This window comes from Abrus precatorius, unplaced genomic scaffold (assembly GCF_003935025.1).
Source record: "Abrus precatorius isolate BTA unplaced genomic scaffold, Abrus_2018 Scaffold9, whole genome shotgun sequence".
Lineage (NCBI taxonomy): Eukaryota > Viridiplantae > Streptophyta > Magnoliopsida > Fabales > Fabaceae > Abrus > Abrus precatorius.
The window spans coordinates 27,087,689-27,107,765 of record NW_020874439.1 but is presented as its reverse complement, the minus strand read 5'-3'; the positions used below and the strand labels follow the sequence as shown (position 1 = coordinate 27,107,765).

The following is a 20,077-nucleotide window of genomic DNA, read 5'->3' as shown; positions in this document are numbered from 1 at the left end:
AATTTAAAATCATTAAATTATATATCATCATTTATCTAAGTAGAAATGTGGTAAAAATGTTTACCTAGCACCATATGGAACATCATGCCGCAAATGTGGAGGTCTAGGAGGAAACAAACATGGGAACCTATCCCAAGTCCACATAACTAGCAATGGAGTCAAACCACTAATGGCAACTCTGCCAATGTTTGTTGTCATGCACAATTCTCTATATAAGAAACTAAGAGTTGCTCCTCCCCAACTATATTGCCCTGCAATGGTGAAGTCCTCAAGTAAAGGCAGGTATCAAACTATGACTCTGCTGCTAGAATGATCGGCTAACATGAACCCTCCAATCAGTCTCATAATATACACTCTGGCAAATCTTGTCAGTTGAAGCTCGTTCTGATTATGCATAGCAACGTTAGTGAAATGTTGGTCTAACCAACGAAGCTTCAAGCTGCTGCCCACAAAAGCCTCTAGTGGTGCCCTAATACCTAAATTGTCCTCAACTATCTACAGCCAATTACTGCCAGTTGCTGCAAATACTGGAAGTCCATCAACCCGAAGACCTATATGTATGGCTATATCTTGAAGCGTTATGGTGCACTCTCCTGGTAGCATATGAAACGTGTGTGTCTCAGGCTTCCTTCTCTCAACCAATGCGGTGATCAAATGTCTATTCAATGGAAAGTTGGCAAGCTGTGCCACTCCAGCAAAGGCAGTCAACTCTAAATGTGGTAAAATCTCTGCAGGAACACCGTCTAGACCAGCTGGTATAAATTGATACTTCCTAACCTTCATTACGGGATGCTCTCGACCATCCCAAATGTGTTCAGACGTATGTATACTTTGAAAACGCAATAATAATGGATCCTCTTGGCCTGAATTAATCACTAGACTTTGTGAAGAAGATGAAGTCATCTGATAATTTAAAATAAAATATTAGTATAATTAACAATAACAATAAATTAGTTTGACTCATCTTTCAATTATTTAAATACACAACACTAAATTTAATCAACATAGATACATAATAAGGATAAATATGCATAATGGTATGGAACAAAAAAAAATTAATATTACGATTACATATTAATATCCAATATTATTTTATTTACATTATTTTGTTATATATGTATATACATGACTGATATTTTATTTTACAATATAATTTCACTTTTGTTTTTAAATTTATAATGATACAACCGTATTATTCCTACGACAATTTATATATTAGAGTTATAGCTTATCAAAGTTATAGTAGTTTAATATTTATGTATAGCAACATATTTATTAACTTACGTAAATAAATTTTAACAACTTTTTTATTAATTGTTTCCATTTAATATATCTAACTTAACCATATTCTTACTTTAATATAATTTATTTTTAATATGATAACATAAATTTATTTCTTAACCAGAGTTAATATTAATCTAAAAAGTTATAATATTTTATAAATTATTTTAACTATATTTTTTATTATTACAGATGTTAACTTGTAAATTATTTCAATAATATGTATAATTATAATTTTACGTAATTAAATTGTTTTTAACAAAAGTTACTAATATAAATTTTATTTTAATCTACAACAACCAAATATTTCTTATATATTTAAAATGTAATATGTTTTTATTTTTTAAAAATTTAATTATTAATTTTTATGAATTCTGAAATAAATTATTTAAATAATTATTTTTTATACAATATTACATATTGATTATTTCAATTGAACTATATATACTTCATTTTAATTATCATTTAAATTCCCTCTTCATATCAAATTAAAAATGATTTTATTTTAAATTTTTATCATTAAAAATTTAATAATTTTTAATTTACTTGTAACATTTTTTCATGTATTAGTTACTATTTTTAAAAGTCTATTTACCTAAAATTTTGTTTATTTCTAATAAAAATTATTCTACATTTTAAAGTTTTTTACATTACATTTTTTTCTTTTAAATCACGCCCCTAATTAATTTAAACAATAATAAATTTTATTACAAATTTTAATAAATAATTCATGTTTTATTGTACATTTTTTTAAGTAATTATGCATTTTACTATTTTATAAAAATATTATACCATTAATATATTTTATTTAATAATTACAATAAATATTTCATCTATTTTTACTGACATTAAGTACAAAGTTAAATATAATTTGCTCAGTTAAATCTACATATATACATAAAATTCTAATTTTAATGTTAAACTACCCGTAATACAACAACATTTAATCAATTTCTAAATCTAATTTCCAATCTAAAAAAAAATTCAGATATTACAAATTTTTTTTCTACATAATATTATACAATAAAAATTTAAGGACTCAAATAAAATATAATAAAAATATATATAAACTTCCATTCTTCAATACCTTCAAACTGACAAAAATAGACTAGCAGAGGACCGACGAAAATGGACTGCAATGTATAAAATTTCAAAACATGTAGAAACATAAATTTTTTTTTTACGAATAAAATAAAACTTAATTATTTCATAATGTTATATTTACTTTTGGATTTCTCTAAAAATACTGCAAAATTAAAAACTTGATCAAAAAAATTTCAGATCAACAATGAAAATTTTTCTTGATGCCAGCGTTAATGGAGGGAGGGAAGGAGGAAGGGGAAGAAGAAGCCCATTCGTGACACTAATTTTGAGAAGCCACATGTCCACACCACAAATAGTATCGCACCAAATAAGTTGATAGCGTAGTCGATATTTCAGAGCCGATACAACTACGATTTGAACACGTGTCTATTTTTTTTCTAAACCGTTGATTTCAAACAACTATCATCGCTGGTGGGATGATACAAATCCATTTCCGACACGTGGTTACTATCGCATTTATAAGACTGATACTCTTTTTATTTTTATTTTTTTTATTCGTCTAATTCCAGGTGTCAGCGTATAGAGCTATATCGAACAATTTGGAACGATAAGCTATTTAAAAATTATTAACAAATTGTTATTGCTCATGCAGGTGCGAAACAGGTGCCTGGCAAAAAATTAGCCCAAACAGAAAATATGTTTTAAAATAAATCTATTTCCAAATTTTTTTTTATAAATCGTATTATTTAAATAAATTTGCCAAAATAAAGGTGAGATTTCAGAATTTTTAAAATAAATCAATATAAAATAATAGTTGATAAAATGACTAATAAAATTGAGAGCTGACGGGGTGAGCCAAAATTGACAACGAGGCGCGCCACACTCACGACACTGTTTCCGGTGTTGTCGTTAACGGAAAACAAGCAACGGTTAGGGGCGGTGAGTGAAAGAGAAGAGGACGTGTCCCTCATCTAGAAGGTCCAACAAAGCAAACGACATGGAGTTGTTAGTGCCGTTTCGATTCCCTTTCCCACGTATTCCTGTCTGTCCTAATAAATCGCCCTTAAAATAATTTGTGTCCCCCAAACGTAAGTGTTGTGTTCCTCACCAATTCCTTGTAGATCTTTTTCTCTCTCAATCCAATCCACAACCTCTTACCTGCGATTTTCACCCATGGCTTCGGTATTATTCTTCTCCTTTCTGCCACCATTTTCAATTCTCTGTTTTTGGTATTCAACGACAAATTAAACACACAATAAAGTATTCTTGTTGTGAAACTTGTTTGATATGTAGCGTGTTTGTCTAATGGGTCATCCATTACTTTAGTGGCATTTCATTATTGGCATAATTAAGGACCCAAATTGCTTGCATCATTGGAAAATTGATTATGATACAGCTAGAATGGAATGCATCTTTTTAGAATCTTTCAGTATGGATTGTGTATTTGATTGATAAATGAGTCAGCACTTTTGTTCAGTGAGAGGGTAAAGAAGTTTTGTTTATAATCCAATTCAATACAAGATCTTATTGCAAAATGTTTATTTATACAGATCAATCATTCATTAGTTGGAATACACAATATGATTTAGTATCATAATATGGATTTGCAGTAATGGAAGAATGGAACATAACATGCCAAAAGTACATTAAACTCATCTTGAACTGTTCAACTTTTTCTTCATAAACAGCAGGAAAAAGGTCGGCCATTGCCTAAATTCGGTGAGTGGGATGTGAACAATCCAGCCTCAGCTGAAGGTTTTACAGTCATATTCAATAAGGCTAGAGATGAGAAGAAGACTAATACTGCAGCGAACGTGGTAACACCACGTAGATCTGATCCTGTGTTCAGGAATGAGAATTATAATGATCCTCAACGTTCTCAGAAGGTGAACTTAAGTAGTCCATACTAGTGTTACTTTTCAGTCTATGGGTTTAGGCTTCATGCTTGAATATTCATCTAACAATGAGCTTTATTTAATTTCTGAATTGAAATTTGAATGCAGAAAAAATGGTTTTGCTGCGGCTGACTCTAGGGTGCTTTAGGCGCCTAGAGGGCATTGTGATCCCAACAAGAATTAGACAGGGGAGCCCTCTACAAATCCCTTTGTTCTGTAGATTATGTTCTTCTTGTAAATCAGGGGGGGATCAAGGAATGGTTTAAGATCCTATTTGCCGTCTTTCACTTATTTTTTTCCATTTATTTTCACCCTTTTGACATTTTGTGGTTTGTGGGATCACAACCTGATACATTATTGGCGTTAGTTGTAAGCAAATTGAAATTTCACACGATGCTTTTTGCTTAGGTTGATCTAAATTAATTAAGTTCTTACTGTGTAAGAACTGATCACTTTTGCAAAAAGGTAGTGTGGAATGCTGTGTAATAGGAAAAATTGTACAAATACGAGAAAAGAAAGAAAACGAAAAAAATAATGTACAAAATTATTCCCCTATTATTATGATTATCAATATGACTATTTATATAGCCTTTTTTTTTTTATTCTGTTCTTTCAATTCAGGGTTTATGGCAATTTTTTAAGGACTTTCTTTCATCCATTTTGTTCTTTTAATCCAGCTTTTAGGAATGAAACCACTAAACAATTAAAGTATTTGAGATTAATTCTTTTTTATTGGTCAACTAGTACTTGAGATTAATTCAAACTAGCCATATGGTGATTATAGCCAAATCTATGAGGCCCTTGGCAACCCAACTCGGTTCGACAGTGTTGATTTTGAAGGTGACCAACACACCAACCATATAATTTTTTTAGACAAAAACAAAAGTTTGGAAGAATATTAAAGTGCGCATTAGCATTTTTCGTGCTGTGAAGTGTGGCAGGCCATTTTCAATCCTTTATTTCATCAATACTCCGGAAAGTATTTATCCACTTCAAGGAGCTACGGTATTGACTCCGATTTATCAATATTCGACTATTTTTATAAGCCAAATAGACTCGCTTAGTTTTTATCCTTATGAGCCTAAAATAAATATTTGAAAGAAAAATTAAATATATAATAGTACCACCAGTTCCGATATGCACGGCCTCTAAATCAAACGTGATAAAATCATAAAAACTCAAGGGTAGTTAGCATGCCCAGCAGGCAAGATAACCCAATTCTTTATGATTCCGCCCATCTGGTTTTGCAAATTTAGTTACCAAACGGGTAATCACAATTCCTTAGGTTAACTTTCTACAAACTGAAAAAAATGCACCTCTCCATCAAGTTTCGTTCAACTTTTTTTTTTCCAGCAGATGTATAGTTGCCATTCTAACAAATCAAGGTTCATAACCTCTCATTAGCAACTGAAAAGCAAGAAAATGCACATTCACACAACCATTCAAAGCAGTCTAATTATAATCCAACACTGAACTAATTGAGAGAAACCAAACCAGAAAACAAAAGATAATCTACAGATGCAGAGGTTGTAATAAATACATAAAAAAACTGTTTGACATATGTATGTTGCTATTCTCTGCAAAGCTTGCATTGCATAGCGCAGAGCCAGACAAAAGATAAATAAATTTATCATGTTTAGGAAGAAAACTACAAATTCTGGGTGATATCCATCCTCAAAGCTAGAAAGATCCTTGACAAATAATGTTTACACAGATTGCTGAATTGCGGCATCACTTGCACCTGCACTTTCACCTATCCCAGCCACCTCAACACTAGCTGAATTTGAGTAGGATTGCTGACCAAGTCCAGGCACCATCAAGGGCAGTGAGCTTATCGGGTGATCAAACTTACAAGCTGGTCCAAATTTGCAAATTCCATAGCGACTGTAATGTGAGCAGACACTTTGGTCCTGGATTTCATGACAAAAAAATATTAAATATGAGAAACTAGCCAATCTGGCTTGTAGTCCCATATGACTAAACAAGCTAAAAGGAGTTATCTTTCCAAAATCAGAAACTCAATCATCTCAAGGTTACAGAGTCGTGTTAATTTCATTTTAAAAAATTAAGATTTTAGAATAGAACATGTTAAACAAAACTAAATAAAATTTTCAAGCTTTTAACAATAAACCTTACAGGTCTTAAAGGCAGACCCTTATCGCTGAGATTGCATGGAGGTAATCTTGCAATCCGATTCTTTGGATGGTGAAATTTACAATTAGATTTAAACTTGCAACCCCCAGTTTTTAAGAAGTAGCTGCATTCAGGTTCACCAGGCCTTTCTGGAAACTCTTCAACAGGCATCTGCTTTTGGTGGGGTATATAGACATTTGTTTCAATTGCTGGGTTGTTCATGACAAATGTAGAAGGGGGATGCATGCTCCTCTCAGATAGGTATACAGGTGCCTTGACAACCACAAATAAGTCAATTTGATGGGGAAACAATAAAATGCAAGAGTTCAGCAGGCAGAATAGTTAATTCGTGGAAAGGAAAGAAAAAAAGACCACTCTGTCTTGGTTTGTAAACCAACCAAATCAAACACTTCCCCATAAAAATCAAGACAAAAATATAATAATAACTAAGGAGGGAATGGATAGGGGACACATACAAAACATTAGATGCCATACATTATATTTTTAATTTTAGAGTTCAGTAATAGGTGCAATTTTAAATTCAATTCTCGGCATAAAGCCAAAGGTCCATTGCTTAATCTGCACAATTCTTAAATATGACTGTTTTTGACAAAATGGATCACACACCAGATAAGAAAAACTAGAACCTTATGAAATGTAAGAAACAAAACAATTTTGGACCATATAAAGCTAAAACCTCAAATAGCTTAATACTCATTTTGCTACAGAATTCACTGTACAGATAATAAAAAAACAAGATTAATGACAGGTCTGCAATAGTCAATAGGTGACATAATGATATTATCTCACAATCTAGAATGTAATTTCAAAACACATCTAGAAACCAATGGCAGGACAACATAAACTTGCAAAATTTAAAACAATTGGAACATGGCTCTGCCAATGTATCTGCAGCAACAGAGAGTATTAAGATGCATGGTATAAAATTGGCACACTAAACATTATGTAGTACTAGTTATATAATAAAATGCCCTTGTCAAGAGGGTTATTGGCAATTTAGCATTGAATCTATGGATTTACCTGATATCCATTCCAATCAGAACTTTGAGTAGAAATTCCTTGAGTAGGCGGGAGCATCACTGGCACAAAAGGGGATGCTTCATTTAATGTTCTTGGAGAAGACCAGGAGGGTACAGATTGCTGTGATACACCTTGTAATGAAATGGACCCTCCATTACCATACCCTGAAGGAGGATCACAGCCTCCAACAGCTGTAGGGTCAGGATGGTTAAACTTGCAGTTAGCTCCAAACTTACAAGAGCCAGTGCGCATGTAATAGGGGCACTCTTTTTCTCCCTATCATGAAAATCAACCTTATTAATATTTCAGAGACAACTGTTTTAGAAGACTGCAAAAAGTGACAGAGATATTATATATCTTTTGTTATAGACAAGTAATCATACCTGACGAATAGGCAGGCCTAGAAAATTAAGTTCTAAAACTGGTGCTGTTGAACATTTTCCTCTTGTGTGGTTATATTTACAAGATTTTCCAAACTTACAGCCCCCAGACCTTTGATAATACTGCCACAACATCAGGAAAAAATTGTTATGAATATGTCAGTAATAGTGCCATATGCTGATCACATGGTTTGGGAAAGAGATTAGCCATAAAAATCATATACAAACATGCTTTTCCCCATAAGTTGTTATGCAAGTCCAATCATTTTTTAAAGTTCAAAAAGCATTTATTAATGATTTTTTCATTCATTCATTTATTTCCATTCTACTACTATAGTATAATGATTATTATTAATTAATCTTAATAAAATAATTAACAAAATTGTCATCATTTTCCTTGCAAGCACATGACCTTGCAGAAATAACACATGACATTAAAACTTGCAACATAATTTGCTTAGAAGCATAATTTGGACAATAACCTTGCATTCTGTCAGGCCCAGTCTTTCTGCAGATTCCTCTCTTTCTCCAGCCTTGTCCTTCACAGCCTTCATTCATCATTAAAACATCAAAACAAAGAACATTTTAAGAATTGAAAATCTGATATGATGTTTCCATCCATAAACTGACCAAGAGAATCTCATTAATATACTCAATCACCATACACCTTGTAAAGTCTGAAGAGGTAAAATAGGATACATCATAAAAAGAGAAAGATTTGGAAGTCCAAGGAAGTAAATAAGCAATGCTATAGAGTAAAAAGAAAGATCAAATCAAACACATTTTACAAGCAAATATGCACATTACCAAGGTAGCAATGTAGCAGCCATCACCAGTTCTTCCAATCAAAAGTACACCTCCAGAAAAGGCAAAAACCCCTACTTCTCAATCCAACAATTCCACCAATAATAAATGTCACCACACACACAAGAAATCTCGGACCAGAAGATAGCCCTTACACAGGTGAATCATTCTAAGCTTAACTTTCAACAATGCAATATCAAAATGGATGCTGACACATGGATCACTAAAAAATATCAACGGCGAACCATCTCTAACTGAATGCATCACTAACAAAAAACATAGCATCTCAAAACTTCACGAGTAAAAAGGACAGAAGCAATACCTGGTTTTTCCTTCTTATGGGGTGATTAAACTTGCAATTGAACCCAAACTTGCAAGTCCCAGTTTTCATATAGAAAGCACAATCTTCAGCTTCAGGCCTCAAAGGGTATTGATGAGTTCCACCACCACTTTTCTCTTCCTTCTTCTCCACTCCATCACCATCACCATCAATGTCAACATCAACATCAGCATCAACATCAACACCCACTTCCTCATTCCAACTATTAATCTCCCAACCCCTGCTATCTCCATCACACCCTTCTTCACCCTTACCAGTTTCTTCATCACAAACTCCTCCACCATCGTTAAAGTCCGAAACTTTCTCAGTACTTTCTTCCCCAACATTCAAATCCAACTTGTTCTGAAGCTCTTCACGAAGTGAGTCTTCCTCAGCCGCGTGATTGAGATCTGACGGTGGAGGAAGGGCATCGGGGGCAGAAGAAGGTGCCCCCTCAGGACCCAATTGCAGGTCCTCGCCATTGGAATTGGAAAGTGCAGCAGAATCGGATTCAGAGGGTTCCATTCTCCCTCCACATTTCAAACCCTAATAACGTGAAAAAAAAAAAGGGAAAAAAAACTCACACGGAGAGCGCAGACGAGAAAGGAGAGAAAAAGGTTGTGATTTTATATATGGGAATCAGAAAACAGAAACCACAACAGTGTGACTGTGAGTGTGAACGTGAACATACAAAAGGGGTAAAAGAGAGTACTACTTTATGCTGTTCAGTGTGTATGGGCTGCGTACACTGTACACTGCTATTTATTTTATTTATTACGATAATTATTAATTTTCTACACTTTAATTTTAAAACAAAATTTAGTTACAAAAAAAATAAGGTTTTTTATTCAAAATAAAAATGTATACAAAAATTAGTTTAAAAAAAGTATAAAACATATCTAATACTATACATTGATTTTATTTTAAAATTTCACACTTCTCTTTTGCTTTTTTTTTTATCACAGAATTCACTATTTTTCTTAAAGTCTATTTAACAATAAAATATAATATCATTAGCATAACATATATTTTTATGATCTTACATTTAATACAAGTTAAAATAAAAAATTAAATAGTATTATTTTATTTTATTTATTTTTAATTTAAAATTATTTACAAAATAAAAATTACATTTAAAATAAATTTATCAAATTACAGGAATTAAATGAATATTGTATCGTATTATCTTAATTTTAAACAAAATCTGATATTGGGGTATACCCTTTGAAAAGTCAAATCATGATAGTGCACATATGGGTGAAGGTGTAGTGATTGGCATTGGAGATAGTTATGTAGTTGACAAATGTGTTGGCCTAAGTAGAAGCTTGGGGAAATGTGTTACAAAGGAGAACCAATGCAAACCAAAACCATTTCAGACGAAGAAGATAAGGACTAGGGATGAAAAATGAAAACTCTGATCCCATCCAAAGGCTTTTGTTCGTAAATAATTGGGCGTTTGTGTATTGGTGAACGGGTAATTTGTATCTTTCTGAATGGAGAATGTGAATTATAATGCCTCATCCCCTGGCTGTGGTAATAATGTATGTTTCATTGTTGGGTCAAATTAAAGTAAAAGGTGTGTGGAATTTATTGTCCAATGCAACATAGCATCTTTCAAGGAGGTAAGAATTCCTGGTCAATTTTTTGTTTTATTGATTTAATTTTAAATTATTAAATATAATCAAGTATACATTATAAGAATATTTTAACTCAATTATATAAACCAAGAAAAGTTATTCCAAGTGATTAATGTATTGATTTTAAAAAATTAACAATAAAGAGTAAATATGTAATAAATAAATGATGTTGAAAATTTATAAAATACTTTATATACAAATAACAACAAAATTTAAGAAATTCTTATAAGAAATTATTAAAAATATATAAAAATTAACTATCTAATTGCAAATTAAATAGATACTCACGCTCTTGAACGAGTTGGCCAGGGTTATAAATGTAACATGAATCCCATGGATTTTGCATGCTAAGTTCGATCTTTTTTTTTATTTTTTTTAAATAATAATAATAATCATAACAGCTGTAGGTGAGAGCTCTGAGTGGTTGAGCGCGTGTTAAGCTTTTTTTTAAATAATAATAATAAGTGATTATTTTCTTTTTTTAATGTTTAAAATTCTGTATAAAAATTAAAAGATATTAATATTTATATTTTTATAAAATAATATTTTTAATATGTATTTAAGGAACAAATTAAATATTAAAAATTATAGTATTTAAATAAAAACTTGTTTTTACTTTATTTTAATTAATTTAAATAATTAAATATAATATATTATTTAGCATTGAACATTTAGATTAATTAATAAAATATTATTCACTTAGTTTGTAATATTAAGTTCGGATCTCATTCAACTGCTTTGAGCACTAATAAAAAGCAAACTTTTTAATAAGGTATTGTTAATATGTTTCAATTATAATTTATAATATATTTTAATATATTTTTAATGTTTTTAATAAAAAAATATCTTAAGAGTATCAATTTACTTAGATCTTTAAATGTAAACTTTTAAGTGATTTTTATTATTATAAATTTTTAACATTCCAAAGAAGTGACATGAAAAAAAAATTCTAATACTTGATAGAAGAGAATAATTTTCTTTTAAAAAATAATGTTTTTCTGAAAATGTTAATTTAGAAATAAATGAAGATAAAACTTTGTACATCTTCATATGTAGGAATAAAACTTCTCCTAGTAAATAGTTGTGAAGTTACTAAACTTTCTAATAATAATTGATATGTAAATATATTATTCATAAAAAAAATTGAATAGTATTGATAATTATTATAAATTTTATAAAGAATCATATATTTTGAAATTTTATCTTTAGAAAATTAACTTTGCTGGGAATAAAAAATTTCTGTCATAAACACTATCAAGATAGAGTGGTTTGGCATAGGAACCATAGCTTGGTTCCATTCTGTGCATGGGAACTTCAAATGAAACGTCTTTAACCATTCAATTTCTATTTCACTGTTTCCAATAATTCCTTTGAGATTTGCATTTCTCTCAAAGACAGGCCCTCTCCGTCTAGTTTGTCCCTACCAACAACTGCTTTCGTTGTAGCAACAAATTCTCACACTGACTGAATTGGCTGAATCCATGTCAGTGTGAAGATTGTTTCATTTCTATCAATTACTTCAGCTTATGGCACATTTATTATTGGAATTCAAATAGATTTTTAAATTAATTTTATATGGATCTTATAATAGCACGTAGTTTGAAATATATTTTCATTTTTTTTATTTTAGTGATAGAATTAAAGTTTAAATTTTTAGATTATTTTTTATAAGTCTCATTAAAATTATTATTTATTTATCAACGGTGATAAAAAAAATTAAAAAAAGTTAAAGCAAACTAATTTTAAGTTTAAAAAACATTCTCAAAAATCATTAATAAAGGTACTCTTAAACTTCATATATTTGTCTTGTATGCATTATTTTACTTTTTAAAAGCAAAGTTTAAAAATTAATAAATAATATTTTTTAATAAAATTTGTAATATTTAATATTATTAATATATATTTATAATTTTTTATAAAAATTATTATATATATAATTTCATTATATACTCTTAAGTATATATGAACAAATTATTGTAAGAATTTTATTCAAATAAATTACAATAATTTTTTTTTAAAAAATCCCACTTAGGAAATTTACAGCCGAAAATGTAACTAAATAATAGATTAAGAAAGAAATCAGATTAATATTTATTTTTGTTACGTGAACTACTAAAAGTAAAATTAAAAATAATATATATAATTTTTTTTTTTAGCTCTATAAACTTTTTTTATATTTTATATTCTTAAATTTGTTAAAATTTTAATTTGGTCCATTTCCTTAACCAACGATTAGACAAAGCAAATGATATTTTGTATTTAGTTCTTAAATTTGTTCATATTTTTATTTTTAGTCCTTACAATATCATCATACTAGATATTGTGTTAGCGTTAATGCATAGAAGTTAATGTGCATCAATGCGCATTTTATTATTACCTTTTCACCAACTATTAGATAGTATTACAAATAACTTTATAAAGTAAGACTTTATTGATAAGTATAAATCATTTCAATTCCTTCATTATTCATATATGTTAAAATGATATCTTTTAGGAGGAAGCATTTTCAAGTGTTTCTTTATATTTAGAGTATATTTTTAAAAAATAAATATTAATAATTTAAACAATGAAGTTGAAATACTAACATGGTTTACATAAATATTAATATTCTAATTATAAATCTTTTCTCTTCTTATTGCTTATCTTTTTTGCCAAGAATCAAAAGTCTTTATCATATAAATGTTTATATTATCAATTTGATTATATTTTTATAAAATAATTTAAAAATCATTTCAATAAAATATATCAAGATATTTAGAAGTCCTTTTATAGAATTTTCTAAACATACTTTTAATCTCTTAACTTTAGGATATGTTTGGAAGAGGATTTTGAAAAGAGAAAAAGAGAAGATATATTTCTAATTTTAAATTTAAAAAATTATATATAATTTATAGGCTTTTTTTATATGAAAAAAGAGAAAAAAAAAATTAAAATGTGATGTTTTAGATGAATACAAAAATATGAAAAAACAATTTGCCCAAAAATCACCAATATCATTTTTTGGTACTTTAAATTTTATTTTATTTTTTTAAAAGTATCATTTGATATTTTTTTTTTAAATTACCTACTTTATAAGTTTTCATTCTCTAAACATTTATACTTGTACAAAAAATTATTATCATTGACAAGTTTTGAATTTCATACTTTTGTAATTTTTTTAAAAATACCATATTTTGGTATATATTATAATTCAAACTCATATTTAAAATAATTAGCTTAATTTATAATAATTAATACATTAAATTTATATCAATATATTAATTCATATTTTTTATTTTTTTTAAAAATAATTTAAAATATATTTATTTAAATAAAAAATTGTCTTTCTTCCTAACAACTCTCAAACATCATCCAATTTATTTTTTATAACATTTTCTTACACTAAAATTAAAGTAAATAATATTATATAAAATTAGAACTAAAAGATTATCACTTACAATGTCATAAAATTAGTCCCTTAAAACACATCTGACAAGGTTGAAACTTAAAAAATGGTATTTGATGGTTTCTTTTATCTTCATTATCAATAGTTTAAAATTATCATATTATTGTTGGCGCGAAACAAAGGAGAGAATTAAAAAATTCTTTTTATCGCCATCAAGATTGCCAAACTGAAGTGACACAAGTTTGGACAGTGTCACTCTCAACAAAATTTTCTCTACAAATTGTTCGCAAGTCACTAGTATATATGGAAGTTTAAGTTCACGATTTTTTTCACCAAACTTATGAAACAGTGTTTTAGAAAGTTCCAAAATGAACCCATTATCCAAATTGAATAGTTTGTTTCAATTGTTACTTTGCACGAAATCGTTCAGACGTTATGTTATACCAAAAGCAGTAGCTTAAAAGAACAGAGAAACGGCTACCATGCTATGGTGAAGATTCAACAAATTTAAAAGTAGAATCAACTCTGAAAATACAATATATGGCCTTCTAAAATACCTTTTGATGCAACATCATCCTAAAAAGCTGTTAATGGAAAAAGACAAACTTTATACAATGGCTGGGATAACAGGAATCTTTGTCGTTGAGATGATTCTAGAAAAGAGTTAAATAAAAGAACAGATAAAAAGGTTCGTCGGAAGTCCAACCATCCCGGATTTATCCATATTCGGCGGGAGCTCAAGGACAACATACATAAGAGAAACAATAAGTATATATGTCCTTCTCAAAAAAGCTGCAAGGAGGGAATAGGGATAGTTAGACATCTGAGGCAGACGAATCAAATGATGGTAGAAGCCAGCCTTTGGCCTGGGCATGCTCCACATAGAAGCCAAATTTCTCCTTAGCGTTTGGAATGTCCAGAGCCAGATCATCGAGGCCATCCTTAATTCGGGTGAAACCTTTAGTCATCTGATTGATCGTGATGAGGCCCTCACTAAAGCACTCCTGCAGCAGATGTAGCATCCGATCATTCTTCTTCTCCATGGCCATAATCAAAGCTTTCTTCACTACCTCATGGTTAAAAAAAGGCATTCCCAGGTCACGGATACACTGGCATGCTTCACTGACAACCCCACCACTTTCATACTCCTCCAAGAGCTTCATTATCTTGTCCTTGGCATCCTCCACCGCCCATCCAGTTCCTCCGCCCCAGCATCTCAACAGCCTCTCACCAGCATGACGAGCAGCAATGAGTGTTCGAGCCATACGCACAGTTTCACTACCACTGCATTTTGGTGGTAACCTGCTGCCAATTTCTTCCAAGTTCAGTGGGGCTAATACATCATCAATCACAGCCCGTGCTAAAAAAAGAGCAAGCTCATTTGAAGCATCCAATATATCCAGTGCTGTATCTTCTGCACTTTCCAGAAGCAAGACAAAACCATTAACTATATCCTCTGTAGAGAAGAGCTCTATATGAAGAGCAGATAGCAGTACAGATGCCATTTCCTTTTCTCTGTTCTTTCGGTCCATAGCAAGTGTTATTAGCTTTTTCAAAAATATTGGGTTATACTCGGGTGCTCCAAGATCTTCAAGACTTCGAATGAGTTCAGGAATGTCGTCAGAAAGAAAATACTCATGAATAATAGTTACAGCTTCTTTTTTGTATTTCCTCACCTTTTCATCTTCAACTTGGATTTCCCCATCTTCACCAGCAGGTTTAGTAAATGAAGCATCAAGCCATCCTTCAGATATTGCCTTGGGGACAAATGTCTGAAACAAGGATTTAGCTGAGGGAATATCAAGAGCAAGATCATCTAGGGATTCTGCCAATCGAGAAAACCCTTTCACCATTTGACTGGAACTAACAAGTCCTTCTTCTGCTGCTTCTTTTAATAACTTCAACATTAGAGATTCTGCTAAACGAATCTCCATGGCAAGTACCAAAGCCCTCTTTACAACCTCATGATGGAAGAATGAAACCCCTAACTCACGTATACACCTACAGGCTTCAAATGTATCACCACTATCCACATACTCTCTAAGCAAATCAGCAATCTTCTTCTTTACTTCTTCAACAGTAATGTGAGTGCTACCACCCCATCGCCTTTCCACAAGTTCTGCATGGTGTGGAGCTGATAGATAACTCTTCTCAGCAGTCTGGATAACCTGAACCCCCTTGGAAGATTCTGGAAGAGCCCTCCTTGCCCTGGCAAGAAAGGCTGGAGGAATAATATCATCAACAACAGCCCGAGCCAGGAATAAAGCAAGGATGTCAACTGCATCCAGTATATCCACTGCAAGATCATCAGCAGATTCAAGAAGCATAAAAAACCCATCCCTAATCTGTGCAGGGCTGATGACATCAGCATACAATGCTGAAAGCAGAACAGAAGCCATTTCTTTCTCCTTATCATGCCTGTCCATTGCCATGGACACAAGGCGTTTAATGAAGTATGGATAGTATTCACTTGAACCAAGTTCTCTGAGGTCAGATGCTGTCAATTCCACATCCCCATTGCTGAAATATTCCTCTATGATGGATACCACTGCTTTCTTGAATTCATCTAAGGGATCAGTAACAGTAGATCCAACCAGCTGATAGGGTTCCTGTAAATAGAAAGAGTATGAATAAGCATGCATTACACGCTTATTTATGTAATTCATTTTCAATAATCACAGAAAAAGGATAGGTTATATGAGCTTTTCAAGCAGCTAGTGTTATGTAATAATGATGTTAAAAACTACCACAAAAACATGAAATAGATTTTACATCGCCACTGTCATAATTTGGATCATTCCGATCTATGTGAGATTCAACGTCTGTATCAAGCAACTTTCCCCAAGTGCCCTTACCACCAGCACCATCTGCATCCACCAAAAAAAAAAAAAAAAAAACTGAAGACCATTATAAAACTCAAAAGCAATTCTAAAATCAGATATTGCTACTGCAAGAGAAAGCTTCAAGCAAGGAACGCTCAACCTCATTGACAAGCATCATTATCATCAGCCCAAAATAAAAATCCAAAACCAACAGTAAGAATCACTCATAAATTTACTTGGCTATTGGTTTATTTCATGAACCAGTTGCATTTTAATTAGTTAATGAAAGTCAAGATAGATACTTGGCATGACATGCATCCCAAATAGATTACCATACATGTCTGACAGCTTATTACTGGGAAAATAAGCTCTTTTTTTTCTCATAATATCTGTACAAAAGCTGGGGTTAAAAATGTGTTTCACAAAATATGCGAAATCCAAACATATAAAACCATAAGCAGAGTAGAGTTGAATGTCCACATGCCAGTGCTGTTTAGAATTACAGTCAATGAACTGGAAAATAATCAGATTAGCCCCAAATTTTGGACAAAAGAAAGGAAAGAAATTTATCAAAAAACATAATAGTACTTGCCTCCTGTTTATGAAAATTAACCAAATATAAATTAAAATTACTAAAATAGGCATAAAAGATTAATCGTAAAACGTGGTAGCCAACGGGTAATTTGAGTAACTTTTAAAAATAATTGCAATGTATTTTTCACTGTTAAAAGACTAATGAAATTTTGCTTCTTGCAATGCATTCATGCCTGCCTCACAATCAATAAGATTAGCAATCATGGAAGCAAGAAAACACTGTGCTAGCAAGTAAAAGTTAACTAAGCACAGATACACGGGATAATGATGGGAGGCAAACTCACATAAGGAGTCCGGTTCCCAAAATCAATCCCTTAATACTAGTAGTTTCTTGCCTAGACAAAACAGCTGTCTATCAGTTCTGATTGGGGAGGCTAAACCACTGCAGCTAGATCATATTAATAAAATAAAAATTTTACCAACCTAGAGCAATAATTCCAAGAAATTCAGACAGAATAATAAAGCAGATATTGCCCCGAGAGAAAAAACAAAAAAACCATAAGCAGCACAAGGCAAGTAACTGTTAAAAATTAATCATCTCCCAAGTCAACTTAAATCCCAAAAATTTGTGAAGATCCAAACCCGTTGACCTATTCATCTAAGTATATATCAAACTTTCTTCTTAAACCTTCTCATGAAAACAAACGGCCTAATCCTATATATCGTGTAATTTGCTCAACAATGCAACCCAAAGGCAATGCACTTAGCATAGATAATCCATTCAGATAAAACATCAGAAGGACACAAACTTACCCTTCTTCACCCGCACAAACTTCCCAGAGTGTGAACGGCGCACATGCCTCACAGCAATCCCAGCAGTTTGTGCCCTACCACCAGGAGGGGCTTTCACATGATGGTCAGAAAGCAGAGACGACGGGGACTTCGGCGATGAAGACAGATTCTCCGCATTTTGACTCGCAATTTTTAGCATTTCCCTCTGCCCATCCGTCAGAAACCCCTCGCTCGATGCCATTTACTCGCAGAGACTCTATAAACACATACACCAATTAACCCCATCACTTCATCAATCACAGCGTAACTCAATAGACAGCACTACATTAATTTATCAACTAATTAAATACTCTTTCAAATGCAAACGAAACCAATGCACATAGCCAAATATCATTAGCTCTGCGTTTTTTTCCTTACAAACTGCTAGATAAAAAAAAACACGCTATAAAAAAACACATCTCTCAACTTGAAGCACTTCCGTGTTTGCCACGTGTCACTTAAAACCATAAGCACCAAATAGAGCGTCTCGTCTTACTTCCAAGGACAAACAAAACACCATGCCAATAAATCACATCACCTTTATCGCAAAACAAAAGCCAAATCACAGGGGAAAAAAAAGCACAAAAAAGAGAGGAAAAAAAAAGGTGAATAATTCGAACCAGAGACTACAAAATGCAAATCAGAATCGGATTCTTCTGCGCTTGGCCCGGATCTCGAGCCAAGACAGGAGAAGCAACCGGATTTCCCGAATCGAGCCCTGCGATGGCGAGAAACGAAAGCGAACGAGGCGAAGCGAAGAAGATCCAAAGGGAAACGACGTTGAGAGAAAAACCCTAAAAGACGACGAGGTTGTGTGCAACAATCGAAGAGAGTGAGCTAGTGTCTGAAAGTGAAACGGTGGATACTGGAAAGAGACGCGAGAAGAGAAGCGAAGCGAAATGGATGAGAACGAAAAGAGAACGTTTATATATGGAGGCTACGTTTACCTGTACACGTCACCACTGGGCGAGGTTTTTGGGTTTGGGCCTTCAACTCCTATTATCGTTCCCTTCTGTTGACACGTGGCATTAGAGCTACATTCTAATACCAATCTTAATGATGTGTCCTCTTTTAGCTTGCCATTGCATTCATATGCTCTTTGTATAAACCCTAACCTAGTTCTCTTCTTTAGGACCATCATCCTCAACATCTGTTCTTCAAACAACTTTTTTCTACTCCTATTATTATCTTCTTTTTCAGCTGTCTTAAAATAAATAATTTTATTACCCGGATCCAAAGAGTCGTGTTGTAATAGTATACGTACACATTAAGTATATACATGCTATTATTATAGGGACTCGTGTTACGGCACATGTGATATAAAAATATATGCTTTACATTTTTTATGTAGTAAAAAAATATATCGTTTATTTTTATTTCTATTTAAAATACATTATTTCTAGCTAAGGGTTTTCATCGCCTTACTTTGATCCAGCAATTTTAAAAGTGCAGTTGAACCAAGTAAATTCAAGCTATTTCCGTTGCTTCAAGTCCCAAATATTTTGAAATTTTCAAACTTTACCTAACTTGTTCACATAATTAAACCTTGTATGTATAGCCGTGCATTTATTTAACCTCTAGGTATTATTATTTTTTAATGAATATTAATTAGTGTCTTGAAAATATAAGTTAAAGAAATTATAATATTTTTTTAAGTTACATTGAGGCATTATTTATGTGCATTTAAGTAATTGAAGTTTCTCGCACATTTCATGACCTAAGGGAATCTACAGCGTGCTAGGGTTTAACAATTGTAGTTGGTTTCGTGGTACTTGAGGATGAAGGAGAAGGTTAAAAAAAAAACACACTGTTAAGTTTAATGAGGAAAACATATAAAGTAACAAACATATTTGACCATAGTTGTCAAGAATCATAACAGCAATTTTTAACACTTAGAAAATACTTCATAACAAGAACATTAATTGTATATCATGTAAAGTATAAATTTTGATTGGTATGTAATTTTATTTC

The 20,077-nt window shown here is 31.7% G+C and overlaps 3 protein-coding genes across 6 annotated transcripts; 1 reads left to right on the top strand and 2 right to left on the bottom strand.

Moving 5' to 3' along the window:
• Positions 1-3,262: 3,262 nt before the first annotated feature.
• LOC113851388 (protein NOI4-like) lies at positions 3,263-4,411 on the top strand. Its single transcript, XM_027481853.1, has 3 exons — positions 3,263-3,507; positions 4,014-4,211; positions 4,329-4,411. The coding sequence occupies exons 1-3, from the start codon at positions 3,499-3,501 to the stop codon at positions 4,350-4,352; spliced, it is 231 nt and encodes a 76-aa protein (XP_027337654.1). The 5' UTR covers positions 3,263-3,498; the 3' UTR covers positions 4,353-4,411.
• Positions 4,412-5,376: 965 nt separating this feature from the next.
• On the bottom strand, positions 5,377-9,633 carry LOC113849342 (zinc finger CCCH domain-containing protein 43-like). The gene is made up of 6 exons (XM_027479197.1): positions 8,901-9,633; positions 8,257-8,322; positions 7,778-7,897; positions 7,395-7,670; positions 6,357-6,626; positions 5,377-6,130 (listed from the first exon to the last, which is right to left on the bottom strand). The coding sequence occupies exons 1-6, from the start codon at positions 9,420-9,422 to the stop codon at positions 5,927-5,929; spliced, it is 1,458 nt and encodes a 485-aa protein (XP_027334998.1). The 5' UTR covers positions 9,423-9,633; the 3' UTR covers positions 5,377-5,926.
• A 4,669-nt stretch (positions 9,634-14,302) lies between these two features.
• LOC113849693 lies at positions 14,303-19,248 on the bottom strand. 4 transcript variants are annotated; one of them, XM_027479781.1, is made up of 5 exons: positions 18,727-19,007; positions 18,534-18,644; positions 18,089-18,323; positions 16,692-16,786; positions 14,303-16,528 (listed from the first exon to the last, which is right to left on the bottom strand). In XM_027479781.1, the coding sequence occupies exons 3-5, from the start codon at positions 18,306-18,308 to the stop codon at positions 14,735-14,737; spliced, it is 2,109 nt and encodes a 702-aa protein (XP_027335582.1). In that variant the 5' UTR covers positions 18,309-18,323; positions 18,534-18,644; positions 18,727-19,007; the 3' UTR covers positions 14,303-14,734. The 4 variants fall into 4 exon arrangements, with proteins under 4 accessions (XP_027335582.1, XP_027335580.1, XP_027335581.1 ...); XM_027479779.1 differs by lacking the exon at positions 18,534-18,644 and having other exon boundaries at positions 18,727-19,073; XM_027479780.1 differs by having other exon boundaries at positions 18,089-18,644.
• Positions 19,249-20,077: the final 829 nt, after the last annotated feature.

Coding starts and splice junctions, on each gene's coding strand:
- LOC113851388 (XM_027481853.1), top strand. Junction 4,212..4,328: donor ATCCTCAACGTTCTCAGAAG/GTGAACTTAAGT, acceptor ATTTGAATGCAG/AAAAAATGGTTTTGCTGCGG.
- LOC113849693 (XM_027479779.1), bottom strand. CDS start 18,308: ATGGCATCGAGCGAGGGGTTTCTGACGGATGGGCAGAGGGAAATGCTA. Junction 16,787..18,088: donor GTTTGTGCGGGTGAAGAAGG/GTAAGTTTGTGT, acceptor TGGTGGATGCAG/ATGGTGCTGGTGGTAAGGGC. Junction 16,529..16,691: donor CAAATTATGACAGTGGCGAT/GTAAAATCTATT, acceptor TTCTATTTACAG/GAACCCTATCAGCTGGTTGG.
- LOC113849342 (XM_027479197.1), bottom strand. CDS start 9,422: ATGGAACCCTCTGAATCCGATTCTGCTGCACTTTCCAATTCCAATGGC. Junction 7,898..8,256: donor TGGGCCTGACAGAATGCAAG/GTTATTGTCCAA, acceptor ATGTTGTGGCAG/TATTATCAAAGGTCTGGGGG. Junction 6,131..6,356: donor AGGGTCTGCCTTTAAGACCT/GTAAGGTTTATT, acceptor CATGAAATCCAG/GACCAAAGTGTCTGCTCACA.